The sequence below is a fragment of the Tinamus guttatus genome, unplaced genomic scaffold (genome assembly GCF_059628265.1).
Source record: "Tinamus guttatus ecotype Peru unplaced genomic scaffold, ASM5962826v1 Tinamus_guttatus_pri_ptg000291l, whole genome shotgun sequence".
Classification (NCBI taxonomy): Eukaryota; Metazoa; Chordata; class Aves; order Tinamiformes; family Tinamidae; genus Tinamus; species Tinamus guttatus.
In genome coordinates this window covers 713,524-737,427 of record NW_028288825.1, presented here as the reverse complement: position 1 = coordinate 737,427, position 23,904 = coordinate 713,524, and the positions used below count along the sequence as shown (strand labels likewise).

At 43.4% G+C, this 23,904-nt stretch overlaps 1 protein-coding gene across 1 annotated transcript; it reads left to right on the top strand.

The window, feature by feature from the left end:
* The first annotated feature begins 630 nt into the window (after nt 1-630).
* LOC104580447 (cytochrome P450 3A21) lies at nt 631-11,342 on the top strand. The gene is made up of 13 exons (XM_010227953.2): nt 631-753; nt 2,985-3,078; nt 3,235-3,287; nt 4,427-4,526; nt 5,102-5,215; nt 5,501-5,589; nt 6,342-6,490; nt 7,884-8,011; nt 8,686-8,770; nt 9,001-9,161; nt 9,541-9,767; nt 10,361-10,523; nt 10,903-11,342. The coding sequence occupies exons 1-13, from the start codon at nt 683-685 to the stop codon at nt 10,984-10,986; spliced, it is 1,518 nt and encodes a 505-aa protein (XP_010226255.2). The 5' UTR covers nt 631-682; the 3' UTR covers nt 10,987-11,342.
* The last annotated feature ends 12,562 nt before the right edge of the window (nt 11,343-23,904 follow it).

The window sequence follows — 23,904 nt, the reverse complement described above, 5'->3', positions numbered from 1 at the left end:
AGCAATAATTTTCTCATAAGCTACGCAGACACAAGCCAGCAACCAAGGGAGCCCTCCAAGTTTTCTGTAGCCTATTGGGGTGACTGGGGCAAGTCAGGCACTTGTTAGAAATAGTTTCTGACCAACACAGACACAAGCAGACAGTCCCTTCCCAACACACACAGAAACAAAGATATTTTAAACTAAATCTTATGTTCTGCCAAAGCTAATTCAGCTGCCAGAAAATATCTTGTCATGCAATACTCCAATAACCTTTTCGCTTTGCTTTTCCTTACCCTTCTGTAAACCAAGTCTGACACCTGCTTGGGGATTTACCTTTTCATTGCAACTTGGTTTTATTTATTCTTGGTGTAGGAGCCCAGGAGCCTTACCCAGCAGAAAGGCAGTTATTACTGTTACGGCAGAGACGCAAGTGGGAACTCCTGACAATTTATACATCAAGTAGCTTGCAGGGCCTTGGACATTACTGCCAGACATGCACCCACCGCCGTAAATGTATTATCTGGATTATCATACTTTGCTACCTTCACCTTTCGCTCCTCCTCCTCCATGAGGAGGAGACAGCCCCTCAATCATATGACCAAACACAAGAGATTACACATTACAAAACGCTGTGACTTCCCTCGGCCAGAGGGAGAACCACGGCGTCCCCGAGCTCGGAGCAGGCAAGGGAAGAGCCGGGATGAACCTCCTGCCGTCCTTCTCGCTTGAGACCTGGGCCCTCTTGCTTGTTTTCTTAGCGGTCGTGATACTGTGAGTAAATATGTCCTTTACTGCTTCTTTGCTCGAGCCATTTTCCTGTTCTCACTGCTCATTTAATGTGACTCATCTGAAGACACACAAACAGGTAGGTGCAATTTGCAGCCTCGGTAATGAGGCATTGGCAGAAGATCCATGCGGACGCGTGATCTAAGGAACTACATGGACACGAGGTCTGTTACATGACTTCACACAGAAACAGAGAGTCTAAGGAAGCCTTTGCTGGGCTGAATGGCAGAAAGATGCCCTATGGAGGAGGGTAGGCAGTAAATGATGCTGCTACCTGACCTGCAAAAGTAGAGAGCAGCAGAAAGGCAGCAAGGCAAAAGCATCACTCAGCTCACTCTTACTCTTCTTGATTGCTTTAGCACTGCCCAGGTGAAGCTGCTCCATGCACCAAAACCTGCTGCAAGGGGGATGCTTGTCAGGGGTCTGACCCCCACCATGCCTGCAGTGCTATTGCCCCAAGGCTTTTTCTCCTTTGCTGATAGAAGCCCCCAGTGAGGCCAGTTCTCCTATTTCTTTTTTTTCCCCAGAAAAAAAAGAAACAAACAATCACTGTCATATAGAAACATACCTTAGTGCCATAGAAGCGCCTGTGCCATGAAGAGAACTTCCCTCAGCTTAGCAGATGCTGCTCCAAGCTACAGCGTAGCCAGGCCAGCATCACCCCTGCCAAGAGGCTGGGCTAACAGAGCCCTTAGAGTGTTGACTAGCCCTTAGGGAGGGACAGCCTGTTTCTAGCTGTAAACCTTAATGATTAATGTTGTGCACATGAGCACAACCCATTTATCTGCCCTGGCAAGGCTTCAGCTGTCACAACTCACTAAGTTTTCTGCCTTCTGAAACTTTCTGCTCTACTTTCTTTGAGCCCCTTCTTGTGATTTTGGCTGTCATTCGTACCACTCAAAGGCTTGTTTGGGGCAGGCTCTTTCAAAAACCTCCTATTATCTGACCCAGACCTTCCTATCTCAGTGTCTCTGGCCATGCCCAACTTGCTGGCTACCTGCCTCCTGCAGCCACTTGCCCTCTGTTTCAAGGAATAAAACCAGGAGCTCATGTGCCAGTGTCTCAATGGAAACAGAAAATCCCCCACCTGTTCAAACCCCTTTGCTCCTGCCTGCAACAACGCTGTCCTGGTTCACAAATGAATGAATACCAGGCATTTCTGGCTCCTTTCCATCGTGAGATGATGTAACGGTTACTCTCTGTCTTTGCACTGAACAGCCCTACTCAGATTGCAGAAAAGCAGGCACATTTTAGCTGTAGGAGCAGTAGGCTGTGCTGTTCTGGCTGTGTTTCAAATGAATTCTGCCTATTCTCCGTTCCTATGGCACGTCTGGGCTCTGCAAATGGCCAAACCTTGGTCCTCCTGCAGCTCCAGCTGCCTCTAAATACTAAAAATGAGTGTCTATAGACTCTTTGCATGGAGCAGTGAATTAAATCTAGAGGGAAAAGGGTAAAATGGAGACAGGGTGAGTTTCAGGCAACACTGGGAGAAGCACAGGCGCTCCCTGGCACCTTTGGGCTAGCAAAAAAACAAATATTTTGAGAAGCATTTTCAACACAGCCAAAGAGAAGCTGCTAAGGGCTGCAGCCTAGAACCTTGTCTGAAAGCAGAGGGCCCCAAGATAGAAGCAATAACTCCACAGCTGCCAAAAAAAGGGTGCTTCAGAGGAAAGAAAGCTGCAAAGCTGTCAATAAAATCTAATGAGAAAATCACCAGGACTTCACGACACACTGCTGGGCTAATGCTGGGTTAAGGAGATGGAGAACAGTGAATGAAATTAAAGTGCAGCCTCACAAAAGCCATGCTTGGGACCTCCCTTCTGGCACTGCTTTGATTTTGCTGCAATAAAAATATGTAAGCTTGTTGTATGTTCTTCCATTCTTCTTTACTGCTTCTCCTCTGGCTGGCAAGTATCTCCTCTTTTGCAGTTGGCTAAGGGCTTTGAGGTCCTCTTTCTACTGGAGCACCTATTCCTTTCTGAAAAGACAGCTTTTTCCTCAAAGCCGTCTCTTAGAAGGTTTGTGCTGCAGCAGTGAGGCTTGCCATGTTTATTAAGTAGTTTTAGTAGTTTTTTTACTGCATAATATTCTTTTGGGCCATGTTTTTTTCCAGCTTTCAGACCATCCTCCTCTCCTTGGTGCCAAAGCAGCTTCGATGCAGGTCTGGGTTCGTTCTGGGGAGCTCGCAGCACTCAGGTGCATCTCCTGTCTTACAGATATGGGATCTGGCCATATGGTGTTTTCAAGAAGTTAGGCATTCCTGGGCCAACACCTCTGCCTTTCTTTGGGACATGCCTGGAATATCGCAAAGTAAGTGATGGAAGCCTCCAGGAGCGCCTGCCTTTGCTCACACAGCTGTAGCTATATGGGCGCAGGGCAATGATATTAACTGCCAATACCCAGCTCTGCTCTGATGCACAGGCTGGGGGTTCCCTTTTGATTTCCTCTCTAAATTGCTTTCCACAGGGTTTTGTGGAGTTTGACAATGAATGCTTCCGGAAGTATGGGAAAGTCTGGGGGTGAGTATTTGTAGGAACCCATGATCTCTTCCTAAGGTAAAACCAGAATCTGTTGAAAGAGCAGGAGAAAAAAAACACATTGGGAACAGCAAACGTTGCTGGACCTTCACAGTCCCAGCACGTGGTGATGACAGGGTGCAGGGATTGCCGATACCCAGCTCTGTTTGCAGACTTGTGCCACTGCCAAGTCCTATGGAAATTCATTTGCATTGTATGGCTATATACTATGACTATAAATATTTTAAAGCATATATAAACAGCTTTATCAAAGCATATAGAAAAGTTGCTATTTACTTAGGGGAGAGTTTGGAACCAGAAAGACAAGTTCTTTGGGTTTACAAAGAGCAGCAAGAATGAGTGTGAGCTCCCACGGGTGAGACAATGAACAGGTCCAAGGTCCAGGGCCTTTCTCCTTTCCTCATCCTCACCCGTGACCATAACAAAGGGCTGTAGGTCCCAATACCACGGCCTGGGCATTTCCTATGGCTGCTACTGTGATAACTTGAGCTACAAACTCACATAGCTTCTGTAATGCAGCCGTTGGTCCCTGGAGCAAATTTTTACAAAACGCTACAAGTTTGGAAAAGCCATCTTTACATGATTGCTTTGGCTTAAAGTCACGGGGAAAATGTGTAGCTCTGCTTAGGCTGGATCTGTTGGAAGAAAGCGTTCAGAAATAGCAGCTAAAAAAGAGACCAAAAAAGTGAATAAAGTTATTATCTCTGAGGATATTTCAGTGCTGTCAGCACGAGTCTCTAGACATCCAATTCAAGACAGTGGAAGGGGTCGAACAAGTTTCCTTCTAATACAGTAATGTGTTTAAGTGTCTGGAAAAACACCGAGAGTCAAGGGAAGAAGTGAAGCCATTCGCTTCATTTAGTATTGACTCCTTTGAGGGATGGAGCCCTACTCATCTCTCAGTGAATTTGGAGGGTTTTCTGCTCTCCTCTCTTCGGAGGTTTTACCATTTACAGAAGGGTGGCCCAGGAGACCTTTTCAGCTCTGATTTCTACATCTGGGCATTTGCTGACCACCAGGGATGGAGAAGCGATTCCTTAGCCGATGCTGCTTCCCAGCTGTCAGCAAAGAGCTGCTCTGCAGCCACGTGGCCTTGTTCAGCCCTCTGCTCTCTCCACCAGGTTTTACGATGGCAGGCAGCCCGTGCTGGCGGTCATGGACCCCCAGATTATCAAAGCCGTGCTCGTCAAGGAGTGCTACACCACCTTCACCAACCGCAGGGTAAGTGCAGGGGCTTTGCAACGCAGCAGTCTCCAAAGCACAAAGCAGAACAGGGAACGAGCACAGAACAGGCTTGTCCCTTTGGAGACTGTGTGACTGCACTGCTGGGATGACAGTAAATGGCCACTATATGTCACTGTTCCCCTGCCGAACCCGAGCTGGGGGCACCCACTGCCCTGCCTGGGGAAGCCGTTCACCTGCTCTTTGGGCGAATTCAGCCCTTACGCCAAGAAATGAGGGGTGAATTTGTCCATCCAGGTGAGCACGGTGACCCTGGAGCTGCCCAAGAGGTTTCAAATACCGACCTGCAGCTCCCAGCCTCAGCGAGGGCTCCGGCTGTGTCTTGCAAGAGCAGCTCCAACACATCCAGTTGCTTCTTTCGGAAAAGGAGCTGGTGTCTCTGAGCTGCTTCACTGCTTTTACCCCTGGAGAATCTGAGCCTTAAAAGAGCCTGTTTGCAAGGCCCTGCCAGGAATAACTGCGCGCTGAATTGCACATGGCATTTGCACCCTTGCCAAGGAGCGTGCAAATATCCAGTCCTGCGCAGGGCTCTGACCTCACCTTCCTGCTTGCAGCCTGTAGACCTGGCAGGGGTGCTCAGAGATGCTGTCTCGATAGCTGAGGACGAACACTGGAAGAGGCTTCGTACCGTGCTCTCTCCAACCTTCACCAGTGGGAAGCTAAAGGAGGTAAAACGCAGCAAATGAAATGGGAAAATTGGGAGACAGGGCGCTCGCAGGCTCAGATAGTCACAGGGTCCGATTTCTCTAGTCAAAACTTGGTGCCTAAACTGGCCTGTTTAATTTATGCCTCCTAATGTAAACAGGCCTCCTAATGTAATGTCTTTAATTTAAGACTCAATAGAAAGATCTTATTTGTTCATATTCATGAAACTGGCTGCCGTCTTTTGTAAGCCTGTCTTGAAGGAGTAAAATGTACCGTATTGAAGTGACTGGCTCGGGCTTGTTTTGCAGATGTTTCCCATAATAAAGCACTTTGGGGACACCTTGGTGAAAAACGTCCAGAAGGAAGGGGAAAACGGTCGGCCTATAGACGTGAAGGAGTAAGTGACTGCTAGGAGCAGCGGGCTACATGGCAATCTCGTTAGCAAGTGCTGTGGTTCATTCGTTATTGGCAATACAGGTTGCTCTCTTGCTAAAGCCAACTTCTGAAAGAAATAGCTGGGCTAGATGAAAGGCTGTCAGGCAACCTCCAAGGGGAAATATAACATGGGATGTTAGCAAAGCCTCCTGGAGGCAGAGACCCTCGAAAGAGTCTTCTAAGGGGATTTAGATGAGGAGAAGGGTGCTTGAGCGCAGCATTGCAAATCCCTGCAGGAAAATCCAGTTCTCCTCATGATTGCCCAGGTTCTCCGCCCTGCCTTGGTACACACGAGATTCCTAATTCATACGTGATTCTGCAGGACACTTTTCCATCACTTGTCCCCGCCAGCTGGCCTCAGCCAAGGAAGGAAGGCTGAATGTGGCCCAGGTTGCCCTTGACCACCTGTACATTTCACCCTAGTTTCAATAGTGGAGGTTTGGAAAGGGTCCTCCAAGAAGTTCACATGCTCAAACCATGCACTGGCCTTGCAGCAACCTGTTCATGCAGCCACATGCTGTTTAATGGCCCCAAAAAGATGCTCTGGGGCAGTCTGAAACTGCAGCTTTGCAAAAAGTCTTTGATTATAAATGCTTCCCCAATGCCATATATCCAGCATCCTTCAAAGGAGGCCTTCTGAGAAATTATTTTTTAATGGGACACGGGCATTATTCATGTATTCCAAATATTTAACCACAGCCTGTCTTTTCTCAGCATCTTTGGAAGCTACAGCATGGATGTTGTCACTAGCACCTCATTTGGCGTGAACATTGATTCCATGAACAACCCCAAAGATCCCTTTGTCAGAGAGATGAAGAAGCTTGTCAAGTTTGACTTTTTTGATCCACTCTTCATTCTGCTATGTAAAGGACTTTTTATTTTTAATCCTAAACTTCATTTAAGTATTGGGGAGTACCATAAAGTTGTGCCTTTAGGAAGGGTATCAGACTGGTGCATCCTATCCATTAGTAGATCAGCTCCTACTAAGGAGTTTTACCATTTAGGATGGAAGTCCTGCCCGCTCTTGGCTTCTCATTTCCCCACTGTTAGCCTCATGCTAACAGTAGAGAACGGAGATAAGCTTGGAAGTTGACTACTTACTATTTTTTATCAATAATCAAATGATGCGAGTGAAGCTTAGTGGGCTGAGCTATATAATTTGGTTAAATAATCATGACCCACCAACAGTATCTGGTGTTACTGCCAGATGCAAGGTAACACAAAGGGAAAGAGCTCAGGTGATATCCACCTGAGCTCCTTGAAACAGCAATTGAAACATCTACTGCAAATACTTGAACCTTTTAACCTAAAGTACTGTAAGCTTTTTTTTTTGTCCCCTCTTGTTTTTTTTTATTAAGGAAGGCTACTAAGCAATATTTGAAAAGCGATCTCACTTCCATACACAGCATAGGAAAAAAAATGCTATTAAAACTCCTGCTAAGCCTTTGGTGTCTGTAATGCAAGAACCATGTGAATTGTACTAGCCAACATTTGAAGAAGGGCCATAAAAAGGTCCTTGAAAAACAGGTTCAAACATGAAGCTTAAGGAGAGCAGTGCTATTCAAAATGTGCTTCCTGAACGAGCACACTGAGTGGGACCAATAATTAGATGCAATTTCCTAGCAGTGGAATAGTTTAGCAGTGATGGTGATCAACCTTAAATCACTTACAACCTTAAATCAAGACTAGACAGATTGTTAAAATGCAGGGAAAATTCTGATCTATGGGGAGAGGAGGTTCTGGTGCTGTAGATTTTATGAATTTCTAAGCAAGCTCAGGATGCAGCCTCTATACTGAAAGAAATGCTCTAAAGAGGGCTTGAAGCTATTTGTATGAGTGTGATGTGGCAGCAAGTAGCCCAACCTGAACGAATTTCAGAACTTTAAATATTTCTGTTCCGAGGCACATTCCTCCTGTAGTGCTGTACAATGCACAGAGGTGACCTGTCCTCAGAAAACAGTGCCTTAATATAGCAGATAGCATATACTTTGTATGCTTTGGTTGTCTTTTAAATGAAAATGATGCCCAGTTCAGATATGTCCAGTTCACAGGAACTTGGAAGAGGGTTGTCTCAAGACAAACTAACCCAAGGAGAAATTAAAAAAAAGGGGGGCACATCCCAGGTGAAATAAAAAAGGAATCAAGAAGGAAAATAATTTATTGAGAATGTTACTACTTCCTTGCCAACAGCCACAGGGATCTTATGAAATAACGTTTGCTTACAGTATGTCACTTCATTCTCAATTTATTTTTCAGTTGTTTGTCCATTCCTTGCTCCCCTTCTTTCCAAGATGAATATAAGCTTCTTCCCCAGTGATGCTGTAGATTTCTTCATGAGGTCTATCTCCAAAATTAAGAAGAATCGTGAAAAGGAGATACACCAGGTAAGATAGCAGGAACCTGCTTGTGGCAGAAAACGTCTTCTTTTCAATAAGCTCAAGTGAAAAATAGTTGAAGTGACAACATCAAAGGTGAAGTCCAATGACTCAATGACAAAGCAAAGATACTTAACCATAGACACTTGATAGGAATAAACTCTCACTTGACCAGAGGAGCACAATGGACTTCGTACGTCCATGATCCTAAGCTAAATCCCGATGAAAGCTCAGGAGAACTAGATTAAGCTTGGGTTTGCAAAACTTGAAATAAATCAACAGACTAATACACTGATCTTCCCTGGAGAAGATTAGGCAAAGAGAGGGAAAAGAAAGAGTAATACGATAATGCGGGGACAGGAGCATTGCCTTTTGCAGGATGGCACCTTCCCTTCTCTCATTTCCCAAAAAGCAAAGGTGCTTCCTGGCAGAATGATCTCTCTTAATTTGGATTCTTCTTTGTGAGGTTTATTTACAAAATGTGGCTCTCCAAGCCAATGTCTTCATAAAAAGCACAGATAAGTTTCCAAAATAAAGTGCAAGTGTTGGGTTTTACAATCCCAAATGCACGCATTTTGGGGACCTCTCAGTCTACAATACAGAGTTCAGGCTATTAAACCTATTTATTTGAGCTGTCCCTGGCTTATTTATCACAAAAGAAACCCTCCTGCTTTCCTTCTCAGGGCAGAGTGGATTTTCTGCAGATGATGATTGAATCCCAAAACTCAACCACTCGCAGCAACGACGATGCAAACCACACCTATAAAGGTAACAACCTCCAGAAATGCGTGGTGGGAGCAGGGGTGGAGGAGACCATAGGTAGATGTGTTTCCTAGAGAATAACTACCACCCTCTCCAGAAAGAGCAAAAAGTACCAAGTAGCTCCAGGTAGAAGTCTGGGCAGCCACAGCACAGCCCTAAAATGGCTGGAAACCCACCCTGTTACTTGCAAGGATCCTTAATTCTATTTAAGCTTCATCTGTTCCCTTCCCTCACAGGCTTGACTGACATGGAGGTCCTGTCCCAAGCATTTATTTTCATCTTTGCTGGGTATGAGCCCACCAGCAACACGCTTTCCTACCTGGCATATGAACTGGCCACACACCCCGATGTACAGCAAAAACTGCAGGAGGAAATCGACTCCATTTTGCCCAAAAAGGTGAGGCAGAGATCATCAACACCCAGGTATCTTCTTTTTAGTTCAGGCAAGACAACTCTTTAACTCAATATCCTCCCCTGGGATCTTACAGAATCTCTTCAAGTTATGTAGGAAACCTCAGCTCAGTAGGGGTTTTATTTTGGTAGCTGCAGACTCACCTCCAAGAACTTCTTTCAGGGGTACTACACAAAACTGCAGAGAAAGTATCATGACTCCACTGCAGCCATGACTCTACAGCAGCCTCTCTATCCCGTCTTACCTTGGTTCATTTCAAGCTTTTTGATGTAAGCTAAGTCATTTCAGGACACAGTGATCTCAGCAGTCATTTTAGGGAAATCTAATTGTCCCACCTGGTCATCTTTCTCCTGTTGCTCAACAGGCTCCGCTCACGTACGATGCAGTGATGCAAATGGAATATCTTGACATGGCTGTGAACGAAACGCTCCGGCTCTTCCCTCTTGGAGGACGACTCGAAAGAGCCTGCAAGCAAAGCATAGAAATCAAGGGCGTGACCATTCCCAAAGGGATTGTTGTTATGATCCCACCCTTCACCCTGCACCGCAACCCCGAGCACTGGCCAGAGCCGGAGGAGTTCAGACCAGAAAGGTACCACACACATAATGAAAAGAAAGAAATATCACGCTGCTCTTTCTCAGATACAGCAATTAATTATTAAGCATTAGCTTCTAATTAATAGGCACTTAATAGTGGCTATTTTAATAGTGGCTATTTTTCCTTTCCCCAAAAATACCAGGTGGAGAAGTTGCACAGTCATGGGAGAAAGTTTTTTTTAAGGACATGAGCTTTGTCTTTAAGGCAGGATTTCCAACATAGGCTTACTGGGAGACTGAGCCTGGCACCTCACAACCTCTTGTATGACATTTACAACCTTACACTGACGTGTGCCTGGAAAAAGAGAACTTTTTATAACCATAACTACTTGCAGTAGTTAATAATCCTCAAAGCTGAGCCTGTTTCATGCAGGCTTTACTACGAACACCAGCACTGATCTCTGTTCTCTGAGAAGTCGTAACTTTTCCATAGTCCATTGCTTTTGTAAATGGTATATTCCTCTCAAGGTTCCCATCCAGGCCAAAACCGCAGGCTGCTCTCTAAAAAAGTAAATAGATAGGTTAAAAGCAGAGCTTTTTCATTTCTTGCTTCCTTCATTCTGTTTTCCCCAACACATCATCAACCAGGTTCAGCAAGGAGAACAAGGCAGATATAGATCCGTATACGTTCCTGCCCTTCGGAGCAGGTCCCAGGAACTGCATTGGCATGCGCTTTGCTCTCCTCATTCTGAAAGTGGCCATCGTCATCCTGCTGCAACACTTCAACTTCCGTACCTGCAAGGAGACTCCGGTGAGGAACACCTACCATGTTTCCAAACTCATATTAAAAAGCTGGGTGACTTGGTCATAACTTGATAGTACCTATGGTTAATGCTTATTAAGATATACAGCTTGGCACTTTCAAAGAAGGTGGGTGCCTCTCTCTAGCATGAAGCAAGAGTTGCAGGTGGGTGACAGTGGGACCAGGGGAAGCTCCAGGCTAGGAGTACATTTAATGGGCCTGATGCCTTCACAAAAGGCTGAAAGAACAACTCAAGTCTGCAAAAGTTTATTTCTGTGGATCAAATCCTGTCCAAACCAAGGCTTTTTTTTTTTTTCCTCCCCTCTAATGATTACATATTGTATTTGTGTGGCTTTACATGGTTTTTCCCCTTCTCTTCATGTTACAGATCCCTCTCCAGCTGAGTTCACAGGGATTCCTAAAACCCAAGAAACCTATTCTTCTGAAGTTAGTCCCTAGGACAGAAGCATAAAATCCAGTGGATTTTGCAACAGTTCTCCAGAATCTGATGGAACCTGCACCAACAAGGGTTTGCGCACCCCGGGAAAGCTCTTGCATACACATACAGAAGAACAGCTTTCATTAATTCTGGAAGAAATTACCACATATTTATTCCAAAACACAGCTATCAGCAATGTACTGGGAATTGCTGGGTAGTAACAATGTGCAACCTTCCTAGTTTTGATTGCAGAAAATGGGAAATAAATCCAACTGAGGAACTGATCAGCCACTCACTTCTGTGAGACTTCTCCACCTGGAGAGATGGTCACATCCAAGAGAAACAAGGGGTGGTGGAAACGGAAATCACTAGACCTAGCCAGGCAGGGATGGGGCTGTTCTTCTCTGGGTATTAATGCTTGGGTGTTAACGTGATTGAGCCGACTGGTGTGAGACTATATCCTAGCTACCAAGCCCCTTTTGCCATGTGTTAATTAAACTGAAGTGTGTACAAATACTGTCATTAAAAGCGTTCGAGAGCTGCTCTGTGTATAGCAGCTGAGTGCTTCCTATTTAAAACACATATTCAGCCTCAACCCTGGAAATTATCTGCGTACATCACTTTCCACTTAATTTAATGAATCTGATCCTTCATTTAACGCCATCAAACCCTCGTATTGGTAAAACATTTTGCAATTAGTACAACTGCCACTGCTGAGTCTGACAAGGAGGTTTCCTTGAGCACAGCTCTTAAGAGCTTTGGCCAAAGGGCCGTACGTCCCAAACACGTAAATGGGAAATATTAAGGCAGGTGAGATATCCTGCTTTGAATTCCTAGCACCACTTTACACCAGAATCCGACATCCCATACCGATGCCTGAAACCCAAGCGGAATGCTGGTAACATGGGAAAGATCTGGAAAGCAGCCACAAGAAGGACCAAGTTAAGGGTAAGCTCCCAGCAGCCTTCCCCCCAGGGCATGATTTCCAATCCCCTTCTCATCAGCAATAATTTTCTCCAATGGCCACAATGCTTTTGATAACAGAAGTCTCTTTAGCCTAGCAGAGAAAACTACACAATACGAGCACCACTGTCTGGCACAATAAGCATTTATTTAAGAATTAAAGCCCATTCTTTAACGATGCCGGTACTTAACAGGGGGAGCGGTCGGCCAGCTGTGCGGGAGATTTGTGATCCCTGGGAATCCTTAAACCAAACCCATCTTTTTTTTTTTTTTTTTTTTCCAGAAAGATGCGATAAAATACATTGGGCCTTAATTCAAGAGTTAGCAGCTTGTGCTGTCCCGCAAGGCAGATAAAACAATTATAGTGCTCCCTGGTGATTCGCAGCCTGTGAAATATTGTTGGGGTTCTGCTATATACAGAAAATGGTGCTATGAGAAGTGCTGCCAGTAGGGCCCTCTCTACTGCTCATCTCCTCCAAAGGGTTAAAAACTCACAGGGAAAGAACTGGGTCTATCCTGTGGCTGTAGTGCTGCAGCATCAGCTCAGATGGGGAAGTGTGATACCCCTCCACAGGAAGAGGACTTTAAAAAAAAATAAAAATAAAAATAAATAAATAATAATAAATAAATATAAAAATATAAAAAGGCAGCATTTTTCCTTACAAAAATAACCCTCTGACAAAACTGACCCCAAATTCAAGTAAAAGGACTCCGTCATAAACAAGACACTTTCAGCAAAGACCACCTATAGGCCAAATAGCTGCTTCCAAGCAGAGAAAAGCCACTTTGGTATCTCCTGAGCAAAAACAACCTCCCACGTGTGCTCAGGACAGCAAGGGGTTAATCCAGCCATAACCTAATACAGGCAATTCCTATACAGTGCGTGGTGTCTCTGGGAATGAAGTCATTAGCGTAACTGTATAGATCCTTCATTCTTCCAAATATGAAAAATGTGAATAATTCTCTGGCATGAGCCAATTATGACCTGCCAGGACTATCATAACAGCCCATAAATAATATGTGTAACAAAATCATGATAATGAGTCCTCGAGAAGAAAATTAGATCCTCTGTGTCTTAACTGCATAAAATTACTTTGCTTATATAGGGGGCCTCCATCATTCCCAGAGCTTTCTGTTGCTTCACCGCTTCAGCAATCCCTCAGACCAAGGAGAGGTGTATGATTTGGCCAGCAGTCTATTAGTTCTTGTAGCTGTGCATTCATCACATTCATTAGCACTATCTAGGTTCAAAAAAAAAAAAAAAAACCCTAAATAAATAAATAAATAAAACAGCACACACATTTGAGGACCAGGATGTTTTCACCGATTAAAATATATTTGTTTCATATGGACATTTCCTAACTGTTGAGCTTTTCAGTACATTATTGACAGGCCTGGGACATTGCATTGCCCCAGGGTAACTGGGCTTTCTGTACAAGAGGATCACTCTTGCTAACAAACACAGCACAACCACAGAAGTTAATTTTGGGCTTGCTTCAGTTTCGCTTCCTTCTTTAAACCCCTCCCAGATTCCAGGAAAAGAACAAAAACAAACCAACCACCAATAACAAAAACAACATCTAGCATTTTAAAATCATCATTTAAAACCAGCCTGACCAGTCATTCGGGATGATTTCTATATAAATGCAGGTGTTTATACCCCATCTTCCTGAAAAGCTTCCTGAAAAGCTTTCCGAATGAGATATATATCCTATGATATGAGAATTGCTATTATATCAGTTCTGATGAGAGACAAGAATGGTTATAAGTGGGGAGATTTGTTTTCTGTTTCTCAATTAACTGTAACAGAGTGATCATCAACATCACAGTAACTTGCCTAAATGATACAATTCTTGCAATTAATTGCAAGTGGGTTTCATGAAAAACAGATTTCCTGCTTACAGCGAAAGCAAAAATATTGTGTGTGCATCACCAAGTCAATTATTAAGTGTTTCAATCATCAGCCTCAGTCCTGACACACAGAGGAATGACCTGACTCTATTACCAAACTCAGTGTCCTTAAAGTATTGAAGTCTTGTGCAATTCCATCTTGCCTGTAAAGTGAAAAATGAAATATTTTCTGCCATATTTCACCTGAAAAAAGGAATGAGGCAGTGTTGCTCCTTCCCCCGCCTTTCCTGTTGATACACAATTTCTCTATTGATACACTGGCATTGGATGCCATGGGCTGAAAGAAGGTTTATAAAGGAAGAAAAATAAGAGAGCTGGAACACAGAATTTGTTTAGTTCAAACAATCCTTTCTTCCCATCTCAATCTTACTATTAGAATTAGCAGGCCTGGAGAATTACCAGGCTGTGACGGATAGTTTGGAAATGGGGGGGAAAAAAAAACTGCAGCTGAATTTATGCACTTACATCACCTCTATCTGTTGTAAGGGACAGAATTAGGCATATTGAATTCCATACCATGCAGATATAGAATCCTGAAAAACCCTTACCATTGCACAAATGTAGACAGGATGCTTTATTTACTACATCATTAAAGGTTAAAGAGAGTCTATCTTCTCCAGAGGATTCATTTTTTCAATCCTTAATATCAATTAAAGCTAATTTCAGCTCTACCCTAATGATTAACATAAAATATGGAAAAAGCTCTAACTGAGCATTTCTGTTCATTACTTAGAAATTCTCCTGGACTGCGAGGGCACTTTAGAGGTACTGATGCAGCTTTATATCACCCATGACACAATTAATTTTACCCACAGAGCTTTATTTTGCCACCTCTTCTACTGTTCAATAACAAAGATGCACTGAATACCCTCAAGGATGTGGATCATAGATTTTATTTAACCAGTCATAGTTCACAATCAGTGGATGTTCTCCATGGGCTTTCCTACCCAGCTCAGGCTCTGCAAATACTCAGAGACTCACTTTATTTCACTACATGACCTGCAGCCTCCCAATCCTATATATATAGGAGATTTATATTTTTTCAGGTATATAGGGGTATTTGATAAATTTGCACAGTTGGAAATTTTCAGATGGAGTCATGAAGATAATATCTGTTCAAGGGAATATAAAAAAAACCTCCCTTACCACTTACTAACTTAAGGCAGTCCAGTACAGCTGGATGTATTACCCATCTATGCTTGGCAAAATACTAGTTCCAGCAGCACACCATGAAATGCCAAGAAAAATACCAGGCTGTGGTCCATGCCCTAGACTATGTTGGGCTTTTATTCAGGCCAGCTCTGGAGGCACAGATGCCACACAGTGCTAGGGCTCTCTGGTTGCTGTTTTCCCTGGAATAGTAGGTTATTGGACTGGAAAACACACGTATGGAAAATAGCTCACACAGACAATCATGAAGAACAGGGCGAGAAGAACAAAAACTAACTTGCCCCAGGCTTATCTAACCTTTTCAGAAACTTATCTCTTGCATACTAATTTAAAGGTATTTCTTGTTAACAAACACTAATCGGGGATCGATTTTGATTCAAAGGTCACCATAAAAGCCACAGGGAAGGTGAGGAGCAATACAGATGTTCCTAAGAGAAGGTCAGATGCTGCCACTCAGACATCTCTCTGGTGGTAACCAGATGTCAATCAACCCACTAGCAGCCTTAGCAACATGTGGGGAAGTGATCAGATGCCTCATGAGCCCAATAATTCTGGCTTGGACTTCAGCAGAAACCAACAGGACATAGAAACAAGGAAAATGCATTGGTATATCCTCTCACAAGAAGGGAAACTCACGGCCCTAGTGGCTTTTCCAATCCTGCATTCGGGAATCTGTGCTGGGCTGCATCACGCTTCCCAGAAAGTCCACTGAACCCACTTCTCCCTTTTAATCCTCCTTTCGATATTGCATTTTTTTTCCTCTTTCCCATATTCCAATTTTTTGTGTTTAGCTTTCAATCACTGCAAACCCATTCGGCTGGGAGTGAAACAGTTCTCTGTTAAATGGAAGAGCTCCCTAATAAAGTTTTAATGGAAGATATTATTCCCGTTCTTTACATTACATTAAAAGCCAGTCAGGAAATCAAAGCCCAAGAGGCCTAAGCATATTAGAAACACTCAGTAAGAGATATTCCCTTCTTCAGGGACTTTGCAGTCTAAATGTTGCCCTAAGAAACAGAATACACAGCAAACAGAACCTGCTCGCTTTAGTAGAGATCTATCAAGAGTATATATGTGTATATAAAAATATATATATACACATATATTCAGTCCCCTAGCTGGCAGGTGCTGCAAGGGGGACTTTTTAGGCAGCCAGACACATGCTGTGTTTTCCTTAAGGGCTCGAAGGCAAGTGGTTCCACCTGCAGCCAAGGCCATCCTGGGAGAGAAACTTTCTGGAGATGCAAAACTCAAAACATCTGGGAAATTGCCATCTTTATATGAGGATGCATCCACCCCGAGCTGAGGAAGAGCAGTGCTAACGAGAAGCATCTGGGAGCAGGGAATGGAAGCACAGAACAACACGTTTACTTGATGTATACCACCGAGGTGTAACTGCTTTACCTCAGAAACATCCAAGCACAATAAGATTGCTGCCTTCATGTCTTTTTGTGCTATTTAGATTAAGGTAGAAGTTTGGGCTCCTCAATGACTGGCATCGCTTGGGTTTCTGAAACTAGGCCAGTCCGGTGCCATCCCTATAATCTGTGGGAGTGCCCTGCACACACACCTGGGCATCAGGTGGGTAAATGATTTCCAGATATTCACAAGAGTCTTTTACAGCTTCAGGGGTCAGCATTTCTCAGGTGTGGCCAGTGTCAACGAGAAGGAAAACCAGCCCTCCTGGAAGGTCCCTATCCTTTCTTGGCCACTTTGGGGTTTATTTTTTACTACCATTCCCATGACAAACATCTTGTTCCAATACAGCCATCCTGCCCTGGAAGTTAGCAATCACCATCTCAAATCAAATACTTGCCAAAGTTCTTCTAACATAGCAAAAGGCAAACTTCAAAATGCTGAATCACAAATCTTCATAGTAAACCAGTAGGGCCTGGGGTGAGAACAATAAACACAAACAGAAACCTGCAACATTGCCAGTGTTACTCAACAAGAAGGCGTCAGGAGGAAGTGTGTGACACATGGCCATGCTCTCCCAGGGCTATGGAGATTAATAAGAGAAATTAAAATGTGTGATTGCAAAACCCAGCACACAATAACATCCGACACCGCTTTGGGTTGTCTATTATGAGGCATTGGCCTCTTGGTATTGGGATTTCTGCCTCCTTCCTCTGCCTCCTCTCTGCTAGTTGGGGCAGATCTTTAGCATCTTGCTAAAAGTTTTAGATATTGGTTTCCTTTGGAGCGCCTATTCCTTCCACAGGTAATAGCAGTTACCCTCTGTGTGCTCTTGCTGAACACGTGCTGCAGCTGTACAACTTGTTCTTTGCCGTATTTATTTAGTAATTCCCAAATACTTGGGTTTTGGGCCTTCTTGGCCACTGGTCTCTAATACATCCCCTCTCTTGCTTCCATATAAACCTTGAGACGCAACAGCAACCCCATTGGGGCAGCTGTTACAGATGTTTGGACCCAGGGGAGCATTTGCATCCCCCGGATCACATTGGGCACCACATGAAGGGAAAGCAGACACATTGAGTGGCCTCCTTAGCCTCACTTTGGTGGCTGTAGCTCAAAGAATAGCACGGTGAGGAACATCTGCACATGCCTCTGCCCGGGCAGCCTTGGGCCAGGCAGTGTAATCTTGAAAAACCTTGAAAGGAAATGCTGCTGAAATTATTGTCCATTTGAGTATTCATCTTTTGCTTGTAATTTCATTTTAAAACCATTTTTGCAGGCTTTGCTGGACTTCGACCAAAATTGCTTTCAGAAATATGGGAAAATGTGCGGGTGAGTATTTTTCTGAAGCAGCCCTTATCACTGCAGCCTCCAAAGCACAGCCAAGAGGCTAAATCAGAGGACACGATCTCTGGGAAGGACCCTGCGAAAGGAGCGATCTGAGAGGCACATCAGAGACATGGAAACTTGGCCTAGCCCGTGACAACCCTGACTACCTCGTGTTTGACATCCTTCCTCTAATAAATAAACAACGTTCTTGAGAGAAGTGAGGTCCAAAAGAGTTTGTAAGTCAGGCAGTTTTGTGGTTCAGTCTTGCACAGATGATGTGCATTTCCAGAAGAAAAAAAAAATATATATATATAGACACACACACGTATCAGCATCTTCAAACACATGGCAAACAGTAGGTGGCCTTTCTGAATTAGCAAAAAATTCATTAGCTTGATGTCAAAGATCACGCAGAGCGTAGCAGAATTCCTCAGCAAAAGGTGCAAAGCATTTCTGAGGACTCCTCGGTCTTTTGCAAAGAAATGTGAAGGAACTGTTCTACTTTTAGTACCATGCTGTGAGATGAGGTCCCATCCTGCTATACATTTTTTTTTTAAATGGCCCACTTTCTATTTTTATTCCTTTTATATTGTGGAAATGTTTGCTAATAATGTGTGATAGGATGCTTTGTCATGGGGGGAGGGAAAAAAAAAAGCTTGTATCATTTATCTCTTTCTGAAAAGAAATTTTTAGTACAAGTCTAATAAGGAAAAAATCCTATTCTAGCCCCTGTTGCAGGAAAGGGATTGATTTATGGAGAGAGATGAAAAGCACTAAGTATGTATTGCTTGGCAAAATGAGGAATTGTAAAGAACTGTCTTTATGCATTTGAAGGCTGTAAACATCAAAGAAGCAGTGGAGCTATTTAGAGCATTAGGAGGAGGCACATCTAGGAGACAAGAGTTGAAATTAAATGAAAATCTTTAACTTAAACCAAAAAAAAGAGTCATACTTGGGCCTGCAAATCTATTTCCTGGTATGATTACCTGTAGCACTCTGATGAGTATAAATGAAGCTTATAGAAAAAATATCTAATCTCTTTTCCATATCTGGTCAGCAGAATTTACTGTTAAAGAAAAAGGCTTATAAAGCCCAGATCAGCTCTCCCTGAAATTTGGGGAAAGAGCTTCCTTTAAACTGTTTTTTTCCCCACTTCCCCAACAATGTGGTTTGATAACACAGGTTATTTTTCCCCCTGTGCTTTCTGCGTGCAGGCAGCCTGCTTTGGCCAGCTGTATCGGACTGTCATTAGAAACAGGCTGTGCCATCCAGTTTTTATTCTAGTGGGTAGATAACATTTAATAATAACATTTAATGATCCTTGTGAAGAGACAAGGGCAACCTAGGGAAGAAGAGAAGCTAGGAAAAGCTCATTGGGCAGCAGGTATTGCTGCTCTTGAGGATGCTTCCGACCACACTGCAAACGCTGCTGCACATCACGCACCTCGGCTGTGCACTGAGGTCTCAAGGACACATTTTTATAACTTGGACATCAAGTTGCTGGGCTTTGTGCAAACACCCGGAGCATGCTGCAGTCCGGGGCAACAACATGTGCAAGCTTCTTTATCTGGAAGCATCCTGGGGATTTGCACAGGAAAAGCATCCTCCAGAGGATACAGCGGATATATGGAGGATACAGCACCTACGGTAAGGGACATGCCACCCTTCCTTGAGAAGCACTTCGCTGCTGACTGATATTCGCAGTGACAGGTGAAAGGAACTTGGAAGGTAAATGATGTGCTGAATTCTCTGTCTCTCCAGAAAAATCCTCCAATCCTTCAGAATTATACATTTCTCTTTTTTTGGCCTTTTCTCCATGAACTTCCAGTCTAAGGGGAATGGTGAACTCTGTTCTCATATTAGCTGGGGAAAAGCCATGGAAAACAGGTTTTTCTGGGCTCCTTTGCTACTTGCTCCCAAGACAGGGAAAGTAAATCCCAGGGGATCGAATACAGCTAAATTGCTCAGTCAAAGCACGAAGGCTCTGCAGGCTGAGGCTCTCAGAACGGCCTGATCTCTTCTGTCTGAGGCCAATCATTAAACTATTTCATATGAGTAAAAGAGGTGTGGGTAGGAAAAATGATTAAAATAAGCTTCTGCTAACAGACAAGCTTCACAAGCAGAATATGATACTTCAGAAACTGCACACTGCAGAAATGTGCACTAATGTATAATAATTGTAACACCTGTAAATGACAAGCACCAATTTATACTCTGGCGGTTTCCAACACTAAAGTATTATAAGAATATTGTAAAGAAGAAATGTACAGAAGTAAATAGAAAAGGACAACCCTAAGTGTAAAAAGCAGCCTGCCTGCTTCTCATGCCCTGCCTGGAAGTACCAAGGTCCCAGGCTTGTTCATACCCAGAAACATCAGTTCCCAAAGGAATCAAGTTTCGGACGTACTCACAGGTGTAGGGAAAGCCTGGCTGAAAGCTCAAGCAGTGCCAGCAGGATGAGAAAAACTCAGAGAAGGCAGCTTGGATGCTGTGATAATTCAGAAAGGGGAATTAAAAAGGGAAAAAAAACAGAAATACCTTCACAAGAAAAACACCATCTTCTCCTGAAGGGCTTTCCCAGGCAGTGCAAACCCACTGGTTTTGTTCCTTAAGCAAGCAGCGACCTCTCTGCTCTCACACTGGAGAAGAAAAGGCCCAGTCTGTTGATGAGGGCAGGCTGAGCTGTAATGGGCTCCTGGGCAGTGCAGGCTCCAGCTGAGGCTCGTTAGGGCCCACGAGCACTTTTGGAAGCCCCTTTGCTGGGGTTGGGAGTAAATAACTTGTTAACGTTGAACTTGTCTCCTTTTCCCTCCTAGCAGCAAGAGGAAAAAAAAAAAAAAAAACTTTTTAGAAATAACACTTCAGCATTCAGATGAGCATGATGGACTTTTGGTGACAAAGCTCTATGCTTGTTTGTTATTGAGGTTAGCACTTTCCCGTCTCTTAATAAAATGGACTTATTTTCTCAGTGCATTGTATCAATTTCTCAAAGCATTTTGCTCTTTTGTAGATGTCCATTCCTTAATCCTACCCTTGAAGGGCAATCTGAACATCCTCCCAATAGTCTCTGAAATTCTTCTCAAAATCAGTTATTAAAATAAAGCAAAGGCCCAGGGGTGAGGAGAGCACAGAGGAGCCAAGGAACAGTCTCCATTCTATTAGCCTGAATGGAAAAAAAGTAGATCTCAGTACTAGAAGAGAAACTGGAGTCAGATAATTCAAGAGAAAGACAAAAACACCTTTAGTTGTTGGGATTTTCAATATTTTAAACAGAACCAGATTTTTTTCTTCAACCCAGTCAGCAGTGACACTCACTGATATAGCAGAAATTGGCTTTTTCCCTCTTCTGACCTGGTGATGCCCTCCCTTCTTGGCAGTGAGGGACTGAGCTGAGATCCCAACACACCCGTTGTTTGTCACTTTAACCCCATTCCAGGCTTGCACTAGCGTCACGCTGCTTTTGGGATATGAAGATATGGTGAATACAGCAAGGCTGTGCTCGCTGCTTCGGCCTCTTCATTGGATCATGGAGCTTTGCCGCATCCATCCATCCAACAAGGACGTTTCACCAACGGATTAATTACATGAAGCTTATACAGGAGTTACAGAAGGATTATCTGGGTCTTATCATTATTATTATGGAAAACGATTATATTGTTGCTATTACAGACTTTAAAAAAATCACAGCAAACTTGGCAAGAGCCCATCAGGAGTGCAGTGTAATCTGCAGGAGGTAAATAAAAAACACCTCAAAACAAGCATTTATCTCCACATAGCTTCCTTCCCCCCCATCTTTTTTCCTGGACACAGTGAAAAGGGATGTGTGTGTGTGTATCCTGTAAGACGCACTGTGCTGCAAGAACTATAGACTATAGCACATAATGTCCAACATTCACCTTTTCTGCCATTTTTCTTCAAAATCACTGTAGCTAAAGAGCTCCAGGCCTAAGCAATTTTCTTTATTTTCCCTGTACATGAAACCACCAGCTCCATTCTTGCCTGCCTGGACTATGGAGAGGAATGTCCATACTGACAAAGCATCTCATTCAACCAAGCCAGAAAAGGGTTGTTTTTTTTTTAATTGTTGACCTCATAGAGTATCATGATGTTGATGGCTGTTCTCTGCTCTTTTGTAACTCATATGGTTGCCCTAGGCAAATCCAGCTTGGCCTCAATTCTCTAGAGGTGAGCAAATATATCTTGCCTTGAAAGGCATTGACTTTTGTTTTCGCTAACGCTGCTTTCCTGCAGGATCCATCCTAATTTTCCTGGGTCATATTACATAATATTACAGGCAAAATCTGCTTATAATATTGCACAGCAAACCATTTTTCCCACTCATGCAGTCTGGATGCAGATGGATATTCTTGAGATGACATTAGGTGAAGCTGTTTGTTTTCTTTTGGAATATGAACAGAAAGGGCCTGTAGAGAGATCAGATAATAAAATAGAAAGAAAATGAAGAAAATAAATGGTGTTGCCATTCCCAAAGCCAAGGTGGATGTGGTAGCACCTCCTGGTCTGCGCCACAGTATTGGCCAGGCTGGAGGAGTTCGGGGCTGAGAGATGCAGATTGCCAATCTCTTTCTCCAGGGGCAGAAGGGTGTGCTTATACTTCTTAATTCATTCCAAAATATCAGTCTCATGGAAACAAATTCCTTGTCATGTTTAATCTCCGCACACACTTTCAATAAAGCAGATGGAGAGGATGCTGAATAATGAAATCCTTGAGCCTGCTCCAGCTGAAGTCAGATGTAAAGTCATTATCAGCCTCTGGAGCACCAGGATTATGCTGCAAATAGCAGCAGAAACCAAGTCTGAAGTCTATCGGTCTTCAAAGCCTAGGTGATGGTTGTGTTGCTGAGACACAGCTCCTCTGTATGATAGTTTACAACTTTTGGTCAGCTAAACTCAGTGACATAACTGCTAACAAGCTATCCAAACAAGTCAATTAAATATCACTTCTATGCATGTTGGTTAGGCCTGTCTAACTCAAAAGAAAACCAAGCACTGAAAATCTTAGCATTTCCCCAAAAGGTCTTACCCTCCTTTTGAAAACTGGAAAAAATGATGATTTTGTTCCTGAAACTATTGCAAACTTTCCCTATTTAAGTCATGGCTTTTTCCACCAGACTTTCCCCTAGGATACATTCCTGCCCGAAGCTGTGTTGTATCAGCCATTCTCCCTGACATCCTCTGTTTTCATAGGCAGCCCAGACCACACACAAATAACTGCCACATCAGAGGAATCTCTTTTGCAACAGCAGAAGTCAGTAAGAGCCTTGGTGCATGAAGTAATCCATGAGTCACATCCCTGCTCTTCCAGGAGATGCTGGATGCAGAGGCAGGATGTTGACCTTGAACTAAGATTTTCCTACACAGCAAAGAGCCGTTACGTTATTTGGATGACTAAAACTGAGACATTTTTTTCAACATATACTATGCTTTTTGCCCTTGAAATCAGATTATTGGGTAAAACCAAACAAATGTTCATTGTGAAATCAACAGCTTTCCTGAAATCAGTACAATAGAGCGAGTCATCATCAGCTTGAGCAAAATTTCAGCTTCAGAAAAAGAAGCATCTCTCCCTCCCCTAAAACTTGGATGAGAAATCGTCATTGAAATCAAGCAAATTATATATTTTTCCAGAATTACAAAAGATAAACACAGTAGCATGAACTTTAACATAGGCTAAGATAGACAGCAGCGTTATCTTCAGGATTTTCACACATGTATTCAGTGTATGTAGTGTGAAGTATACCTAGTTATACAGGGGAAATCATCAGAGAGAAAGAAAGAGCGCCAAGGAGCAAGAAATTAAAAGAGAAAAGAGAGGGAGGGAGATTAATCAGCATTAGCAGTGCTTTCAATCATTATGTTCCCTATAGAAATTAGATTGCTTGACTCATACCGAGCTGCACATTATCAATGCAAGCTGCTGCTTTTGTTCCTCACTTTTCTGGGCAGACTGAAGGAATGTGTTTGGGTGTTCTTCTGCAGAGCAAAGGGGTTAATTCACTCTAGCCCAAGGTCTCTCTCTATAAATACAGCTCCTAAATTTGATTGATTGTTTCTTATTACAATATCTACTGTAGCTCTTCCGGAAAAAATATTCCTTGCAGCAACACACTGCAGTTTTCCAAATTGGTGTTTAAATCCCTT

Coding starts and splice junctions, on each gene's coding strand:
- LOC104580447 (XM_010227953.2), top strand. CDS start 683: ATGAACCTCCTGCCGTCCTTCTCGCTTGAGACCTGGGCCCTCTTGCTT. Junction 4,527..5,101: donor CCACCTTCACCAACCGCAGG/GTAAGTGCAGGG, acceptor TCCTGCTTGCAG/CCTGTAGACCTGGCAGGGGT. Junction 6,491..7,883: donor TCCACTCTTCATTCTGCTAT/GTAAAGGACTTT, acceptor TTTATTTTTCAG/TTGTTTGTCCATTCCTTGCT.